The following is a 19,348-nucleotide window of genomic DNA, read 5'->3' as shown; positions in this document are numbered from 1 at the left end:
CCAGACCCCAAACTCCACACGGACTCGCTTGTTAATGGCATATCAAGGAGAAAAGGACAAACTACTTACAGAAAGATCTTACCATAATACAGGAAGTTGAAGCCTGTTTGATGTAATCTGCACCCAATTTTTATTTGATATACTTCACAAGTAGCAATGTGATAAAATATTTGATGTGCCTATTTGGATAGGTACAAGGTTGTGCAGGAAATGGGGGAATATGGATCACGTGCAGGCAGAGGAGATTGGTTTAGCAGGGGAAGCGGGGCAATGCTCAGTCTACCTGGGACATGTCCGGGACACCCAGAGACACACCAGGAGAGGACTTGGACACACAAAACTCCCTGGGATATGTCCAGACACCCCAGGTTCTGGGGTTTGACTGGACTGGGATTACCGTGAGTGGCCAGATTGTGGACAGCCTGGGACGGAGTGACGGCTCAAGACCTCGGACAGTGGGCAGGGAGCAAGACCTTCCTCAAATGAGACCAATGCTTCTCCAAATCTTCTCCAAACCCCATGCAGTGAAGGCCAACATTACATTAATCTTGCTGTCCTTGAAATTTGGAGTCACAAGGAACTGTAGATTCTGAAACCTTGTGCACACAAAGTGCAGGAGCAACTCAGCGGGTCACACGTTTGCAGCATGAATGTGCAAACTCCACACATACAGCACCCAAGATCAGCATTGATCCTGGGCCACAGGCTCTGTAAAGCAGCAGCTCCACCAGCTGCGCCACTGTGCCATCAAAGGTTTTGCCCGTCTACCCTAGCTATGCCTTTCATAATTTTATAAACTTCCATCCCGCGTCAGCCTGCAATGCTCCAGAGAAAACAATCCAAGTTTGTTCAACCTCTAACCCTGGCAGCATTCTGGGTCTTCTACTCAATGCTGAGGAAGGTTAGCATTGCCATACACCTTCTTTATCACTCTATGTGATGCTGATAATATTGGCCTTTTTAGTGTCTGACAAAATGGAGGATTTCTGCCTTTGCAAAACCTGCTTGGCATCTTTTAGCAAAGGCTGCAAAGACCATGAGGATCATGACTCCAGAATGTCTTGGGCCTGGGAGGAAGTTAAGTACAGGTTAATGTCCAGATGTCATTTTAATTGTTAATATGTATGAGGGTTTTGCAGAAGGAGCTGAGTCCTGCTGCAAATGCATGATTAGGATTGGTTGGGGAATGGTATGTTATAATACTATTAACTATGTTACATTGTCCTTGTACTGTTATTTGTGATTGGTCAAGGTGAGGGGCCTTGCCCCAATTGTTTATATTACTTGGTAAAATGTTTCTTTACTTAGGGGAACTGTCTTCCATTAGGAACTTTCTGTAGAAACAATGTAATGGGATAATTTGTGATTGGGTTTGGGAACTGTCAATTAATGTATTGAATGATCTTTATTTATGATTGGTTTCCCCCCCCCCCCCCCCATGTATTTCGCACCACGGGTCCAATATAATATATAAGAGGGGAGAGCACATGAGACTGTGTTGATATTCTGGGGGACCACTTGGGACCGTGCTGACCATCTGGCGGTGTCTATTCGCACGAGGCTGAAGGGCTTGGACGAGCAGAGACTAAGATCGGACCCGCTGTGTTGGTTAGATATCGTATAGGGTAGTGTATTTGTGATTGGTAAATAAAGTTGATCCAGTGGTTGACTCAGTGTTTTACTGAACCAGACTAACGGGGTGAGAATAGGAGCAGAATTACAATGCCATGGTAGGAAGACTAATTCAATAAACACCACAGAGGCAGCTTATTTTGGTTTTATTTCCTCATTCTATGTTCCCCGTGGTGTTGTCCTCTTGCACGAAGGATCGGGGACTGGCGGCGGGCAGCCCGTCTCTGCCGGTGATGGTCCTGTCCTGAGCCGGCTTCCTTTCACTCGTTCTCACACTTGAACCAGTACTTGGTGATGGATCGGGATATCGAGGCCAAGCAAAGGCCACTCGTTTGGAGTCAAGATCGACACGGAAATATTTATCTGAAATTAGAGAGTGAAGAGCTTTGTTCTCTGTTTGGGCCTCATGATAGAGACTGCATCATGACCCACACCTCTCTGCGTGACTCTGGACTCTGGTTCCCAGTCTCCACCACAGAGGTCCAGGTCCAGCAACACTCTCCCAACACTCAGTGCTCCACCCACATCCCACGAATGAGCATCTCCCAAGGAAGTCCAAAAGCACTCTGGACCTTGATCCCTTTATCCTGGGAATCCCGAGCACTTTGGATGCCAGGAACAGCCGCAGCATCTCAGGGTTTGGAACGAAGGACGGGAGGGGAGTCAATGGAAAATGGTCTTCAGCAAGCCAAATCCCACAGATTCTGCAAATGTGAGATATGAAGAGAGAAACGGGTCCAAGACGCTGAGGAACGCAAAATGTTGCCTCAGTATCTCCCTTCATTGAGGCTACTGAACGGCTGAATAATCCGGCACCCTCTGGTTTTATTTACAGAGTGAACTGGCGACAAGTGACCATGGTGGTTCATTGTCACTGATATGATGACTCCCTCATCTAGAAGATCCAGAACTTTGACCAGGTGGTCCCAGATCCAGTGAACTCTAACCTATTGACCCCAGGTCCAGTGAACCTTGACCAGTTCCAGTGAACTTTGAACCAGTGACCACATGCAGTCTGCACAGCAACATCTGGTTCAAAATCGAGCTGTGCCTCATGCTAACACACATGGGGGCTTGGAAGGGTGGCTTTGTTGGAGGGAGACGCCTCTCCTGGCCCAGGAGATGGGATGACGAGTGTCTAGTGTGGCGTAGGGACTGCGCTGCTCACCTCTGAGAAAGAAGTAGACGTTCTGGCTGGGCACGAGGGTGCAGGCATCCTCCGCGCTGGACGAGTGCGTCCTGTGCCAACCCTTGGGCTGGCCTCTCCTCCGGCCACGCCCCTCCTGCATGCGCACCATGAAAAGTTTACCGTTCATCGCTGAGTCCACTTTATAAGGGATCCCGTGCCAGTGTTGTCTGATGGAGAACGGGCCAGAGGTGCGGGCTGCAAGAGGAGGCAGGGACAACATCAGTGATACTAACCCTGGTCGACAAGCAGAGTGTGGGCTTCAATGTTTGAATTAACGCAACAATAACGATGATGGATTTAAACACTCCTTTGTAAACAGGGAAAACAGGTAGACACAAGGAACTGCTGCTAGAGTCTAGAGTAGAACACAGTGCTGGTGGAATCAGCAGGTCAGCCAGTAGGGTGCCCAAGATGACCCATTTGTGATGGTGGCCCTGCCTGTGTTTGATCGGTCTGTCTGTCTGCCTGCCTGCCTATCCATCTTCTATCTATTTTTTTTATTTTATTTTATTTTTTAATTTGTTTATTTTATTAGAAGTTAATACAGTACAAAACAGTACAGTGGAACCTAATTTTAGGTGCCAACTATGTCATACCGTAATCCATTCTATGTACAACCTCTAGTTTTATGTTATGAGAAAGAAGTAGGCAAGACAAGAAAAAGAAAACAATAGAAAGGGGAAAAAGTGGAAAAATAGATGGTAGAGAGTAGAAAAACGTGAAGTGTGTATATATATAAAAAAAAAAAAAAAAGAAAAAAAAGAAAAAGTGGAAAGTAGAAATAGAAGAGAAGGCCCCTTAAAAGAGAATTTTTCAAATCTGTATTCGGAGATGTAAATCTATCCACGTCATGAACTGAAATCAGCAATCCTTATGGTACCGCTGCATCACATGATTCCAAAAAGTCGATGAAAGGAGACCAACTCCTTAAGAATTGGTCATATTTATCTATTAGTCGGAGTCTCATTTCTTAAAGGCGTGCTATGTCCATCATATTCCTAACACACATTTTAACAGTTGGTATGGTTGTATTTTTCCAAAATTTAAGTATCAATTTCTTTCCAATTATTAACCCATAATTCAAAAAACCATTTTGGTCTTTATTTAAATTGGTATCTTCTCCTATTATTCCAAATATAATCCATTCCATTTTGGGTTCTATTCTTGACTTAAAAAGCTTTGTAAATATATCAAATATATCACTCCAAAATGTATTCATCTTTGTACATCCTACAAATGAATGTGTTATATTAGCGTTTTGAAACAAACATTTATCGCATCTGGGAGAGACGTTTGGATAAAATTTATTCAACCTCGTTTTTGAATAATATAGTCTATGTAATAATTTGAATTGAATTAAATTATGTCTTGCATTAATAGAACAGTTATGTGTATTCATCAAATACTTTTCCCATCTATCCTTCGAGATCTTTATCATTAGCTCATGTTCCCAATCTTCCCTTAGTGTTTCTGTTGAGGGTGATTCTCTATTTAATATATTATTATAAAAGTATGATATTAATTTTTGTGAATCAGCCTTAATATTCATTGCTTCTTCTAAAGGGTCTAAAAATATAGTTTGAAATCTATGTGTATATTTCTTCATAAAGTCACATACCTGTATATATTTAAAATATTGATTATCCTTCAATTTAAATTTTAATTGTTGAAATGATAACAGTTTGCCCAATTCATACATATCCCCTACTTTCCTAATCCCCAGTCTATCCCGTTGATATGTGTTGTCGATGAGAGAAGGTTTGAATGCGAGGTTGTTCAATAGTGGGGTTAGTACTGATAAATTATTTAATTTCAAGGATACTTTTATTTGTTTCCAAATTCAATTCAATTCAATTCAATTCAACTTTAATGTCATTGCACAAATACTGAGTATGGGTACAACGAAATGCAGTTTTGCGTCAGTCCGTAGTAGTGCAATATAGAAATTTAAAAAAAAAAAAGAGGATACAGAATAATAAAAAATACAGAATAATTAAACAATGGGGACGGAGGGACTGGAGGAATCTATCGGCGGGACTCCGAGTTCAGCAATGCGACGGTATGATTGTAGAAGCTGTTCCTCATCCTACTGGTACGAGACCTGAGGCTCCTGTATCGCCTCCCTGATGGGAGGAGGGCAAACAGTCCATGGTTGGGGTGGGAGGGGTCTTTAATGATCTTCCCAGCCCGTTTCAGACACCGTTTTCGGTGGAGGGCATCCATGGCAGGGAGCGGGGCACCGATGATGTGCTGCGCGGTTTTCACCACCCGTTGTAGTGCCTTCCTGTCCGCAACAGTGCAGCTGCTGTACCATACCGTGAAGCAGGCGGTCAGGATGCTCTCGATGGTACACCGGTAGAAGTTGGTCAGGATCTGGGGGGACAGGTGGGCTTTCTTGAGCCTCCTCAGGAAGTAAAGGCGCTGCTGTGCCTTTTTGATCAGCTTGGAGGTGTTGAGGGACCAGGACAAATCCTCCGAGATGTGTACCCCGAGGAATTTGTAGCTGGAGACGCGCTCCACCTCAGTCCCGTTTATGTGGATGGGGGTATGTCTGCCCCCTCTGACCTTCCTGAAGTCGACAATAAGTTCCTTCGTCTTCTTGGAGTTGAGGACGAGGTTATTATTGGCACACCAGGTTGTCAGGTGCTGGACCTCCTCTCTGTAGGCTGACTCATCGTTGTCACTGATCATTCCTACCACCGTGGTGTCGTCAGCAAACTTAATGATGGCGTTGGATCCGTACTTAGGGATGCAGTCGTGGGTGAAGAGGGAGTAGAGGAGAGGGCTGAGCACACAGCCCTGTGGCACGCCGGTGTTCAGTGTTATAGTGGTGGAGGTGAGGTTGTTGTCCCTAACAGACTGTGGTCTGTTGGTGAGGAAATCCAGTGTCCAGTTGCAGAGGGAGGTGGAGATGCCAAGCCCGCTGAGTTTGGTGATCAAGCTGGCGGGGATGACAGTGTCGAAAGCGGAGCTGAAATCAATGAACAGCAACCTGATGTAGGAGTTGTTGTTGTCCAGGTGGGTCAGGGCAGAGTGTAGGGCCGCCGATATGGCGTCCTCTGTAGACCTGTTGGCCCGGTAGGCAAACTGATGGGGGTCCAGTGTGGGGGGGAGGCTGGCTTTGAGGTGAGCCAAGATCAGCCGCTCAAAGCACTTAGCAATGACAGGGGTGAGTGCCACTGGGCTGTGAATAATTGGGTTCTTCTTATATATTATACTATTCAATTTTATCGGTGAGAGCAGGATCGTTCCTATATCGTGCGGATAGCACTCCTCTTTCTCCATTCTTATCCACTCCAACTGCTGAGTGGAACTATCCAGCCAGTACATTATGTTCTTAATATGCACTGCCCAGTAGTAATACATAAAGTTAGGTAATGATAAACCCCCAACTTCTTTAGATTTGCACAAATGCTTTCGTTGAATTCTATGTGTTCTGTAATCCCATATAAAATTAGTGATAGTGGAATCTAGTTTTTTGAAAAAATATTTTGGAATATATATTGGGATCGCTTGAAACAAATATATTAATTGTGGTAAGAAAGTCATTTTTATAGCGTTAATTCTACCCATCAATGAGAGTGGAAGCGTTTTCCAAAATTTAATCATATCATTCAGTTTATTTAATAGTGGTATAAAATTGGCACTAAATAATGATTTGTGTCTTCTCGTAATTTGAATACCCAGATACTTGAATTTTTCTGTTGCAATTTTGAAGGGGAATTTTAGTGTCTCGAATCCTGTGGTTTTAAAGACATAATTTCGCTTTTATTCCAATTTATTCTATATCCTGAAAAAGAGCCGAATTCCTCAATTAGTGTTAATAAGGTGGGTATACTCGTTTGTGTATTAGTAATATATAAAAGGATATCATCAGCATATAGTGACATTTTATTCTTTGAGTCTTTAGTGTTATATCCGTGAATATTCGGGTGATTTCTAATCCTTTCGGCCAACGGTTCTATCATAAGGGCAATTAGCAATGGTGATAAGGCCAATTTTTCTATATGCATTACTAAAGCTCTGATCTTGTGCTCGTCCGGTTTGCGCATTTTTTCTATTTGCGCAAAAACGGTAGCACAACTGTTTATCATCAGCTTACTCGCCATTCTCCTGTGCTGCGAGTGCAACAAGTTTCATTCCGATCAGTAGTATATTGTAAAAGTTAGCGAGGTTTAAAAATCGTAATAACCAATCTTCTCTCCTGCCAGTCAGCGGCGCACAGAATAATCGCTTCTCCTGTCACTCCCCGGCACGGTCCGCCCGTTCCTGGGCCATCGCGTCTTTACTGGAGCTGAGGGAGGCCAGCGGAGGTCTCCACAATTTTAGGAGGGACCGGAAGCGGCCCGGCGTGGATTCGGAGATGTCGCTAAATGGAAAGCGGTGAATCTGATCCTGGCGGAGGAGAGCGTCCAGCGCCCGCTGTGAATCCCAAACACACCGCCATCGCAACGCCTCGCAGCTCCAGCCCCTTCCCCTCCGGTACTGCTGCCTCCCCCGTGAACCCCCCCCCCTCTTCCCCCATGGCTCTTTGCCCATCTTTTCTCCGAGCTCTCCCCCCCCCCCGTCCTCACGCCGGCGCAGACGTGTCTGCTGGTGCTTCCGGGCCGATCCGAGGCCTGGCTCTGAGGGCGCCGATGGCTGATGCTCCTCCAGGGCACGCAACAAGGGAGAGGAGTGGCAACCTTGAGATCCTGGGGTGGGGGAGGAGAGGGAAAGGAGGTGAGCAGGGAGGGGAGATATGGAGGAAGGGACAGAGTGACAGGGTAGGGGAAAGGAGAGGGAGGGAGAGGTGAGGGAGGTATTGGGGAGGGTAGAAGGAGAGGGGAAAGAAGGAGGAGGCGAGGGGGGAGAGTGGGGGAGGAAGGAAAATAGAGGGAGAGGAGGGGGAGTGGGGGAGGTAGGGAGCGGGGAATAGAGAGGGGAATAGAGGTGAGGAGTGGAGGACAGAGGGATAGGAGGGGGGCAGGGAGGGGAGAGGAGTTATGGAGGGAGGGCGTGACTGAGGGTAGGGGGTGAGAGGTGAGGAAAGAATAGGGAGGGTGAAGAGGAGGGGGAGAGTGCTCGGGATGAGTGGAAATGAGCTGAGCCTGTGCAGTTGAGGGCTATGGGTGAGTGGTGGAATATTGCCTTGTGGGGACCAAGCCTCCTGTGTGACAGGGATCCAACAGGTCTCACTTAGAATAATATCTCTCTAAACTTTCCAATCCATGTACCTGTCCAAGTGTCTTTGGAATTATGTTATTGTATCTTCCTCACTACCTTCTCCAGCATCTCCTTCCTTATACCCACCACCCGCTGTGTGAAAAAGTTGCCTCTCAGGTTCCTCATAAATCTTTCCCTTCCCACCTTTAACTTATGTCGTCTAGTTCTTGATTTCCCTACGCTAGGTAATACACTCTGCATTCACCCTAAACAAGTTGGTCAAGATTTTATACACCTCTATAAGATTACCCCTCGGCCTGCTGCGCTGTTTGGGTCAGTTCCCTTCTGCCTAAGAGCCGTGGAGCAGCAGATATCACAGAGGAGTAGTGAGGGAGGGTCTCGCAGAAGCGATGTCGGAGAGAGGAGGACTTCTTATACATATCTTGAAGAGATTATGCAGTGGTGCAGAAAAATGAAGCTGCTGGAAACTTGCATAAAACACAAAGTGCTGGAGTAACTCAGTGGGTCAGGCAGTATTTGTGGAGTCCCAACCTGAAACATCACCAATCCATATCCTCCAGAGGTAGACACAAAATGCTGGAGTAACTCAGCGGGTGAGGCAGCATCTCTGGAGAGAAGGAATGGGTGATGTCAGGGGAGGGGCGGGACAAAGATAGAATGTAGGAGGAGACAGTATGACGGATGGGAGAACTTGGGAAGTGGGAGGGGATGGAGAGACAAAGCAAGGGTATCTGAAGTTAGGATATACCTCACTCACTCACTTACGGACCCCAACTGCACATTATCCAACGCCAGATCCACGCCCTCAATAAACGCTTCTAGGGACCATGTCCTCCAGAGATTCTGCCTGACCTGTTGAGTTACTCTCAACACTTTCTGTTTTGTGGGAAAACAGACGGGATGGGAAACCATGTGCCTTACTTATCCCAGGTAAAAGAAAGAGATTGAAGGAAAATGCAGCAAATTGAAGAAATGCAAAAGCGGGCCTGAAAAAGCAGTAGGTAAGAATACTGAGTTTGAAGAAGGGCCCAAGACACCACCTATCAGTCTGAAGGAGGGTCCCGACCTGAAACATCACCTATCAATTCCCGCCACAAATGCTGCCTGACCTGCTGAGTTCCTCCAGCACATTGTGTTTTACTGAAGCTGAAAGTAAAATGGGCCAAGAATAACACATAAGGAGAGATGTGAGAGAATTTTCAAGAGGCAATGCTAGAACACAAGGAGCAGAACAAACAGTTGCAGAGATTTACCTCTGGAGATGGACCTAAAGAGCCTTGAGAGGTAGTCGTCCCAGTTGTCGGGCATCAGGTAGGTGTACCTCTGGAAGGGGATGAAGATAGGTATCCCTACACATTCTGCCTGGGTGGGCTGATGTTCAAAGACATACTGCCAGTAATGATTGCCTGTGGAGGAAGATAGAGCATAGAACAGTACAGCAGAGGAACTGCCCTTCAGCCCACAGTGCCAATAGGTGCAGGAGTAGGCCATTCGGCCCTTCGAGCCAGCACCGCCATTCAATGTGATCATGGCTGATCATCCCCTATCTGTACCCCGTTCCTGGCTTCTCCCCATATCCCCTGACTCCGCTATCTTTAAGAGCCCTATCTAGCTCTCTCTTGAAAGCATCCAGAGAAACTGCATCCACCACCCTCTGAGGCAGAGAATTCCACAGACTCATAACTCTCTGTGAGAAAAAGTGTTTCCTTGTCCCCATTCTAAATGGCTTATTCTTAAACTGTGGCCCCTGGTTCTGGACTCCCCCAACATCGGGAACATATTTCCTGCCTCTAGCGTGTCCAAACCCTTAACAATCTTAGGTTTCAATAAGATGCCCTCTCATCCTTCTAAACTCCAAAGTGTACAAGCCCAGTTGCTCCATTCTCTCGGCATATGACAGTTCCGCCATCCCGGGAATTAACCTTTTAATCCTACGCTGCAATCCCTCAATAGCAAGAATGTCCTTCCTCAAATTAGGGGACCAAAACTGCACACAATACTCCAGGTGTGGTCTCACTAGGGCTCTGTATAACTGCAGAAGGACCTCTTTGCTCCTATACTCGACTCTCTTGTTATAAAGGACAACATGCCATTCGCTTTCTTCACTGCCTGCTGTACCTGCATGCTTACTTTCATAGACTGATGAACAAGGACCCCCAGATCCCTTTGTACTTCACCTTTTCCCAATTTGACACCATTTAGATAGTAATCTGCCTTCCTGTTTTTTATACCAAAGTGGATAATCTCACATTTATCCACAATAAACTTCATCTGCCATACATTTGCCCACTCCCCCAAACTGTCCAAGTCACCCTGCATTCTCATAGCATCCTCCTCACAGTTCACACTGCCACCCAGCTTTGTGTCATCTGCAAATGTGCTAATGTTACTTTGAATCCCTTCATCCAAATCATTGATTTATATTGTAAATAGCTGTGGTCCCAGCCGAGCTTTGCGGTACCCCACTAGTCACTGCCTGCCATTCTGAAAGGGACCCGTTAATCCCTACTCTTTGTTTCCTGTCTGCCAACCAATTTTCTATCCATGTCAGCACTCTTCCCCCAATACCATGTGCCCTAATTTTGCCCACTAATCTCTGATGTGGGACCTAATCAAATGCTTTCTGAAAGTCCATCTACACTACATCCACTGGCTCTCCTTTGTCCATTTTCCTAGTTACATCAAATATTTCCAGAAGTTCCCCTTCGTAAATCCATGCTGACTCGGACCGATCCTGTTACTGTATCCAGAATTACCTTCTCCCTTTATACTTCAATACGAGCTGCTCTAGGAATCCATCACGGTGGCACTCTACAAAGTCCCTTTCTTGGGATCCAGTACCAACCTGATTTTCTCAGTCTACCTGCATGTTGAAATCTACGATAACAACCACAGCATTAACTTTGCTACATGCCAATTTTAACTTCTGATTCAACTTGCACCCTATGTCCAGGCCACTGTTTGGGGGCCTGTAGATAAGTCCCATTAGGGTATTTTTACCCTTACAATTCCTTAGTTCTATCCATACTGACTCCACGTCTCCTGTTTCAATGTCACCCCTTGCAAGGGACTGAATTTCATTCCTCACCAACAGAGCTACCCCACCCCCTCTGCCCACCTGTCTGTCTTTTCGATAGGAGGTATACCCTTGAATATTCAGTCCCCAGCCCTGGCCCTCTTGCAGCCATGTCTCTGTACTTCCCACAACATCAAACTTGCCAATTTCTAACTGAGCCTCAAGCTCGTCCACTTTATTTCTTACACTTCGTGCATTCATATAGAACACTATGACCTCTGTATTCTGGTCCCCCCTCGCACCACTCGCAATTGGCCCTGACCTTACTGTTTTATCTCTTTTCAAACTTTCCTTCCCATTAATTCGCGAATCTTTTGTAATTTTTCCTGTAGTCACTTCCCCTTCAACTCCATCTTTATACTCTCAATTTGTCAATCCCTCCCCTCCACTATTTAGTTTAAACCCACATGTGTAGCCCTAGCAAACCTGCCTGCCAGAATGTTGGTCCCCCTCCAGTTAAGGTGTAACCCATCCCTTTTGTACAGGTCACCCCTACCCCAGAAGAGATCCCAGTGGTCTATAAATCTAAATCCTTTCTCCCTGCACCAGCCCCTCAGCCACACATTCAGATCCCCTATCTCCCTGTTCCTGTCCTCACTAGCACAAGTTACTGGAAGCAATCCAGAGATAACCACCTTGGAAGTCCTGCCTTTCAGTCTTCTTCCCAACTCTCTGAACTCATGTTGGGGAACCTCCTTCCTCTTATTACTAATGTCGTTTGTGCCACGTGCACAACTACTGCCAGCTGTTCACCTTCTCTCTCGAGGATGTTCTGAATTCGGCTTGTGACATCCTGAACCCTGGCACCAGGGAGGCAACAGACCATCCTCGCGTCTCGTCTGCCACAACAGAATCTCCCATCTGCTCCTCGGACAATGGAGTCACCCACCACTGTGGCTCTGCCCGACGTCGGTCTCGCCGGTTGAGTCCCATCTCTAGGATTGGAGCCACCGACGTGTCCGCCGCTCGGACTGGAAACATCGTCTCCCCTAACAGTTCGCAAGAGGGCGTACCTGTTTTCATTAGGCACAGCCACCTGGGTCTCCCGCACTCCACGATTACCACCCTTTCTCTCAGTCACACACCTTGGTTCTTCCCATATCCTCGGCTTGACAACCTCACTGTAGGTCCTGTCCAGGAAACTCATTTTCCCAGATGGCCCCGAGGTCATCCAGCTGCTTTTCCAGTGCCCCAACATGGCCCTTCAGGAGCTGAAGCTGGACACACTTGCCACAGTTGTAGCAGCCAGAGGCTCCATCCGTGCCCATGCCAAACATGATGCCGAAGTAAGTAGTTTCCACTGCCGACACATGATATTCCTCCATTACCTGCATATCAATGTGCCTATCTAAAAGTCTCCAAGCACCACTGTCGTATCTGCCTTAACCACCACTAGCAGCAAGTTACAGAAACCCACCACTCTCTATGTTAAGAAAAACCTGTCCCGTACATCTTCCTTAAACTTTGCCTCTCTCAATTTTAGCTGTGCCCTCTAGTCTTTGATATTTCCATCTTGGGTAAAAAGTTCTGACTTTTTATGCCTCTCATAATTGAATATATTTTTTATCAGGCAAAGCTAACGAGCTGAATTCTGTTGCATCTGCCATTAGCTCATGGAACTGATGCGCAGAATCCCCATCTTACCCTTGAAGAAATAAACTTGCTCCTTCCCACGGATGCCGGATGCAGCAATGGCCAGGGCTGCATCGAGATGGGTCGGAATTCCTGGGAAGCCATCCTTGATTGGCCTGGGAAAGCCGTCCTCCATGATCCCATCGTTGAAACGCCAGTACATCATGCCCTGCGGGAGGAGCAAGAGGTTCCACAGAGGCACTGCTGTCCCCACACGCACCACCTCAACACACACAACACGCAGCATGTCAACGTACCTCCGAGGTAAAGAGCAAAATCCAGAGACCATCACCGCTCCTCCCCTCAGGTGAGGCAAAGCAGTTCATGGGAACTTTATGTGATCGCCCACAACTCCCTCTTCACCGCCCCAACACACATGCCTCAATACACATCGTACCAACACACCATCCCAATGCACAATATCCCAACACACCACTCACTGCCGTCCCACCAGACACCGTCCTAGCAGACACCATCCCAGCAGTCATTACCCAACATGCACTGCCCCAACAGATCCCTCAGTCTGGGTGGGGTGACCAATAGTTGACCCTCAGCCTTATCCTTGTTTATCTACTTTACCAACTCCTCCCATAGTTCACTGTGGAGCTCAATAAATGCAATATGAAGTAGCAACTGCAGCTCAAACACAGAAACAACAACAACCAGTCCAGCCCCATCAGTCCCTCATTCAGCAGACCTTGAACAGGTAGGTCTTTCCCTCGCAGTTTATTCGAGTGAAGGCAGCATCGATGGGGCCCTGCACGCCCCACACATCCAGAATCTGCTTGGGATATCCAGCAACAACACCTTTCTTATCCAGTTCATACAAATATTGTCCTGGGGAGAGAGGAAGAGAATGGGTCAGAGTGAAGCTCTGTCTGCACCGTCCCATCACACACGCCCAGGGTCAGACCTTGAGGGAAGCTCCCTCCACACTGGGTAAAGGTTAGACTCAAATGTCCCACGCTTCATTCCTAGTGAGCTCCCCCTCCATCTCCTGCACCGTCTGGGGGAGGTGATGTCGGAATTCACCCCAAGCCCGCTCCATCTATGGAAAAACAGCCTCGACCTCCAGATGCAGCTAGACAGGGGGGTGGGCAGTGTCCAACCCGACTGCCTTCCCCTCTCCGGGAACGGGTGTCACTGGCTCTCTGGATGCCTGTAAGAAACGGTGGGAGCCAAAGACATGGCAGTGTGTTGGGACAACATTTGACTGTTTTGTCTTTGACATATAAACATCAGAGTAAATGAGGTTCTCTTCTGCTGAGGTGGGTGGAGTGAGGGGGGTGGAACATTTCCCCCAGAATTAGAACAATAAAGACTAGAGAGCATAGCTTCAAGGAGAAATGTGTGGGTCTAGTTTTTTTTAATACAGAGGGAGGTGGGCATCTGGAAGGTGGTGGTGGTGGTGGAGGCAGATAGGATAGTGGGGTTTCAGAGGTTTTCAGATAAACACATGGATATATAGAGAATGGAGGGATATGGATCAGGTGCAGGCAGAGATTTATCTTGACATCATGTTTGGCACAGACATTGTGTGCTGAAGGGCCTGCTCCTGTGCTGTACTTTTCTATGATCTGTGAATGATGGGATCCGGCCCGAGGGGCTGAATGGTCTTGAATGCCAGAGCACACAGCTTACCCTGGAAAGCAAAGATCGATCCATTCTTGAGGTCGGTGAATGCATCGAAAGGCTTTTCACTGAGACACACGTTGCCAGACACAGGATTGTGGGTGGGCACCAGTTCTGTGCTCCACTCCTGAGTGGGTTCCTGTTCATGGGTGGGCTGTGGTTCATAGGTGGGCTCTGGTTCATGGGTGGGTTCCTGTTCCAGATCTGGTTGCAGTCTAGGATTCATATCTGAATACACTTCATCCGTGCCGTTAGTCTGGAAGTCGGAGTCATGCGTGTCAAAATCATAAACATCTTCCTCAGGAATGGCAAAGACATCTCCACGTGCTGACAACGGAACAAAAGATTGTTATCAACTCTACCAAGCCTATCATTCCTCACAGAGTGAAGCTCCCTCTACACTGTACCACCATGCATGCATTGGTATTGACAAGGGGAAGGACATGGATGAGTGTGGGATCAGAGAGGGGTATTCCGATATTCTAGGGCCTGTCGATATTGGGGAGCAGGAGATGTTGTGCCTCTTGAAAGGTGGATAAATCCCCAGGGCTAGATGGAATCTATCCCAGATTACTGAGGAAGGCAAAGGAGGAGATTGCTGGGACCTTGACTGATATTTGTAGCCTCAATAGTTAAGGTGATCTGCTGGAAGTCTGTATAATAGCCAATGCTGTTTAAGATGGCCAGTGAGCCTATACTTGTGGAGGGGAAATTATTGGAGAAAAAATTGTAGCAGGATTTAATCATATCTGTGTGAGCATCTATGCGTCATTTATTTATTTGCCTCTGTACTCCATAATTTGAGATTTGTAATAGAAGAAAATCACAAGTGTTAAAGTATTTCATATACATGACACAACAATGTCATGTAAATGAAAGTAGTCATGTTTAGTATTGTGTTGCATATCCTTTGCATGCAATGACTACTTGAAGTCTGTGATTCATGGACATCACCAGTTGCTGGGTGTCTTCTCTGGTGATGCTCTGCCAGCCCTGTATTGCAGCCATCTTTAGCTAATGCATGTTTTGGGGGCTAATCCCCTTCAGTTTTCTCTTCAGTATATAAAAGGCATGCTCAATTGGGTTCAGATCGGGTGATTGGCTTTCTTACTCAAGAATTGACCATTTTTTAGCTTGAAAAACTCCTTTGTTGCTTTAGCAGTATGTTTGGGATCATTGTCTTGCTGTGGAATGAACCGCCAGCCAATGAGTTTTGAGGCATTTGTTTGAACTTGAGCAGATAGGATGTGTCTATACACTTCAGAATTCATTGTACTACTACCATTAGCAGTTGTATCATCAATGAAAATAAGTGAGCCAGTACCTTCAGCAGCCATATATGCCCAGGCAATAACACCACCATCACTGTGTTTCACAGATGAGGTGGTATCCTTTGGATCTTGGGCAGTTCCTTCTCTCCTCCATACTTTGCTCTTGCCATCACTCTAATGTAAGTTAATCTTCATCTCATCTGTCCACAATCCCTTTTTTCCAGATCTGTGGTTGCTCTTTTAAGTACTTCATGGCAAACTGTAACGCGGACATCCTATTTTTGCGGCTAATCAGTGGTTTGCATCTTGCAGTGTTGCCTCTGTATTTCTGTTCATGAAGTCTTCTGTGGACAATGGTCATTGATAAATCCACACCTGACTCCTGAAGAGTGTTTCTGATCTGTTGGACAGGTGTTTGGGTTTTTTTCTTTTGTCATCAGCTTGGCCTAACAGTCCCTTTGCGAATAGTGAGCTCACTAGTGCTTTCTTTCTTCTTAACAATGATTTTGGTAAGTCTAAGGTTTAGCTGATGTCTCTAACAGTTTTATTATTGTTTCTCAGTCCCATAAAGGCTTATTTGACTTTAATTGGCACAATTTTGGTCCTCATGTTGACAAACAGCAATAAAAGTTTCCAAAGGTGATGGAAAAACTGGAGCAAAGACTTGGTGTTGAGAGCTCACTTATACCTGCATTAAAGAGGCAATTAAACACACCTGAGCAATTACAAACACCTGTGAAGCCATTTGTCCCAAACATTATGGTGCTCTGAAATGGGGGAGCAATGTATAAATACAGCTGTCATTTCTACATGGTGAAACCAAAATGTATAAAAATGCCACTTTAGCCACATGTGATTTTTTCTATTACAAAGTCAAATTGTGGAGTACAGAGGGAAATAGATAAATGATGGGTCTTTGTCCCAAACATTATGGAGGGCACTGTCAGTGTCAATGTGCTTGCAAAGCTGTGTACGGTTTTTGTGTGTGTTAGTGTATAGATGTCTGTGTATATGGCAGTGTGTTACAATGTATGAGTTGATGTGTGAGACTGTGTCAGAGGGTGCAACGTGCATTAATGTGCGTGACGATGTGTGCGCAGTTTAATTGAGGTGTGTGTTTGGAAGCTGTTTACTTTTCACACAGACGGTGTAGTAGTCCCTGCAGCAGGTGCTGTAGAAGGCACAGACGGTATCACACTGGCATTTCATCATCGGCTGGAAGCCCACATCGCACCGGCCGGCACAGGATTCTGCAGAACACAACACAGGACACCCACCAACCCATGTTCAACAGTCAGGATGTCAACAGCTTCAGATCTCCCCCCGCCACGGTGCAGCGATCCCTCATCTCTCTCCCACAGCGCGGCGCTCCAGTGTCAGGAGCAAGAGAGACGGAGAGGGAGAAACGGATAGAGAGAGGCAAGGAGGGAGAGATGGAAACAGACAGACAGATTGAGGAAGAGAGAGTCAGAGAGAATGAAAGGCAGAGAGGAGAGAGCCTGACTGCCCACAGTTTAGCATTCCATACTACCCCACCGCCAGCACTCTCTGCCCTGCAACCACTGAAGGTGATCCCAGGAACTATAGACATTCCCTTATTCTTCCCTCTTGTAGGAATGTAGCATGTCCTTGAAGATCTCATATTGTCTCTTTACAGATATTCCTACCAATCCTCAGTCACATTGTTGTTCGCTCTTCCCTAAGTTCAACACTTGAGGAAAGTAGGCTTCCCTCAGGGGAGAACCGGTCTGACTAAAGTAGGCCTTCGTTGTCACTGGATACCTGAACAGGTCATCAATTGCCCGCAGAGACTAGGCGACAAACTGGAGGAAGAGTTCGAGTTACCTTTGTCTGCCACTACGGTACCAAGGGCCGAGAAGGAGAGAAAGACCATCAGTAGCTCCATTCCTGAGCTCTGCCGGACTCTGGAATGGTTTTTCATGATTTACCCTGCTTGTATTTGTGTTGTTGGGGGACATTTGTTTGAACTATTCTGTTGACCTGCTGTGACGTTCAGCAAAAGGCAGCAGCCCATCGATTTTTTATGTTGTGTAAATCACGAAAATTATGAAGATTTAGAAAATAAGCTTCTTCTCGTTGAACCACTTATGTGTTATAAGAGGGGAACTCGACTGGTCTCTCTGAGGGAGGGAAGTCCTCACCTCCAACTGACACCAGTGACCTTCGTTCACGACCTCTACTTCCGGCTCCCTGAGCATGTGGAAGCATTCGCTCCACCCCTAAAGTTTCCACACGATAACCTCTCATCCTTGATGAATTTTGTCCCAACCTGCTCAATTCTTCTTTAATACAGTCATAGAGCTATACAGCATGGAAACCTTTGGCCCATCTTTCCCTGCTGTCCAAGTTGGCATTCTGTGCTTGTCCTATTTGCCTACCCATAATGCTCTAAATCCTTCCTATCTATGTATCTGCCAAATGTCTTTTCAAAGTCAGAATTCCCGTTCTATAGCTTGCGCTGGCTAGTCTCTAATCCCAGAGTTCTTCTCTGCAATCCCTCAAATGAGACCAATGCTTCCTCAAATAAGAACAATGCTTCTCCAAACCCTTTGCAATGAAGGTCGACATTACATAAATCTTGCTGTCCTTGCAATTTGATGTCACAAGGAACTGTAGATGCTGAAACCTTGTGCACACAAAGTGCAGGAGCAACTCAGCGGGTCACACGTTTGCAGCATGAAAAAAAAACAGCTCTCACCCATAGAATGTTGGTGAACGTTCCATCGTGTGATGTCACAAGGCCCAATGCTCACAGAAGTCCAATCGGAATGGTTCCATTTACATATGCCTTTGCACCAGCCCCAGCCCCTCCCCCCCCCCCCCCCCCCCCCCCCGCAGCCTGTGTCGAAGCGCGTCATCATGTGTGTGGGAATAGAGAAAGAGGATTGGGGGTGATAGGAAATGGGGAACAGATGGACTGTCCGTACCCCTACCACTCTCCCTCCCCACTATTTCCCCTCTCTCCCCCACCCCTCTCCCCCTCCCTCCGCACTCTTCTCCCTCCCCTATCCCATCTCCCTCCTCCCCTCTCCCCCACCCCTTCCCCTACCCCTCTGTCCCTCTTCCATCACTCCCCCTGTCCCTCTTCCACCACTCCCCCTACCCCCCTCCCCACTCTTCCACTTCTCACCCCCCTCCCCCTCCCACTCTCCCTCCCCACTCTTTCCCCTCTCTCCCCCACCCCTCCCTCCACACTCTTCTCCCTCCGTCCCCTACCCTTCCTCCCCTCCCCCATCCCTTTGTCCCCCACCCCTCTCTCCTCCCCCTCTCCATCTCCCTCTCCTCACCCTTCTCCCTCCTCCTCTCCTCCCATCCCTCTCCCCCACCCCCCTTCTCCCTCCACAATCTTCCCCCTCCCTCCTCTACCCAATCTCCCTAATCCCCTCCCTTCCCCCCCCACACGTCTCCCCTCCCCCATCCCTCTCTCCTCCCGTCCCCCTTCCCTTCACTCTCCCCCACCCCTCTACACCATCTCCCCTCCGTCCGCCCCTCCCCCACACCTCTCTCCCCTTCCCCCATTCCTCTCTCCTCCCCTTCCCCCACCCCAACCCTCTCCTCTCCCTCTCCTCACCCCTCTCCTCCACCTCCCACCCCCATCCCTTTCTTCCCCCACCCCCCTTCCCTCTCTCCCCACCCCTTCCCCCTCCCCACTCTTCCCCCTCCCGCCACTGTTCATCTCTCTCCTACCCCCACACACCTCCCCCCTCTCCCCTCTCTCCTCCCCCTCTC

At 47.3% G+C, this 19,348-nt stretch overlaps 1 protein-coding gene across 1 annotated transcript; it reads right to left on the bottom strand.

The window, feature by feature from the left end:
- Nucleotides 1-1,762: 1,762 nt before the first annotated feature.
- LOC116988857 (vitronectin-like) lies at nt 1,763-17,668 on the bottom strand. Its single transcript, XM_033045841.1, has 8 exons — nt 17,444-17,668; nt 16,732-16,848; nt 14,337-14,654; nt 13,393-13,532; nt 12,708-12,864; nt 9,241-9,393; nt 2,801-3,016; nt 1,763-1,995 (listed from the first exon to the last, which is right to left on the bottom strand). Exons 1-8 carry the CDS (start codon nt 17,538-17,540, stop codon nt 1,787-1,789), a joined length of 1,407 nt encoding a protein of 468 aa, XP_032901732.1. The 5' UTR covers nt 17,541-17,668; the 3' UTR covers nt 1,763-1,786.
- Between the last annotated feature and the right edge of the window lie 1,680 nt (nt 17,669-19,348).

The sequence above is a fragment of the Amblyraja radiata genome, chromosome 28 (assembly GCF_010909765.2).
Source record: "Amblyraja radiata isolate CabotCenter1 chromosome 28, sAmbRad1.1.pri, whole genome shotgun sequence".
Classification (NCBI taxonomy): Eukaryota; Metazoa; Chordata; class Chondrichthyes; order Rajiformes; family Rajidae; genus Amblyraja; species Amblyraja radiata.
The sequence above is the reverse complement of the archived record's forward strand: the minus strand, read 5'-3'. Positions and strand labels throughout refer to the sequence as shown.

Bases quoted from the DNA above. Each gene is read 5' to 3' on its own strand.
- LOC116988857 (XM_033045841.1), bottom strand. From the start codon at position 17,540: ATGAAAAACCATTCCAGAGTCCGGCAGAGCTCAGGAATGGAGCTACTG. The intron at 14,655-16,731 runs GTAAACAGCTTC...TTCCGTTGTCAG, and splicing joins CTACACCGTCTGTGTGAAAA to CACGTGGAGATGTCTTTGCC. The intron at 1,996-2,800 runs GTGAGCAGCGCA...CTCTAATTTCAG, and splicing joins CGTCTACTTCTTTCTCAGAG to ATAAATATTTCCGTGTCGAT.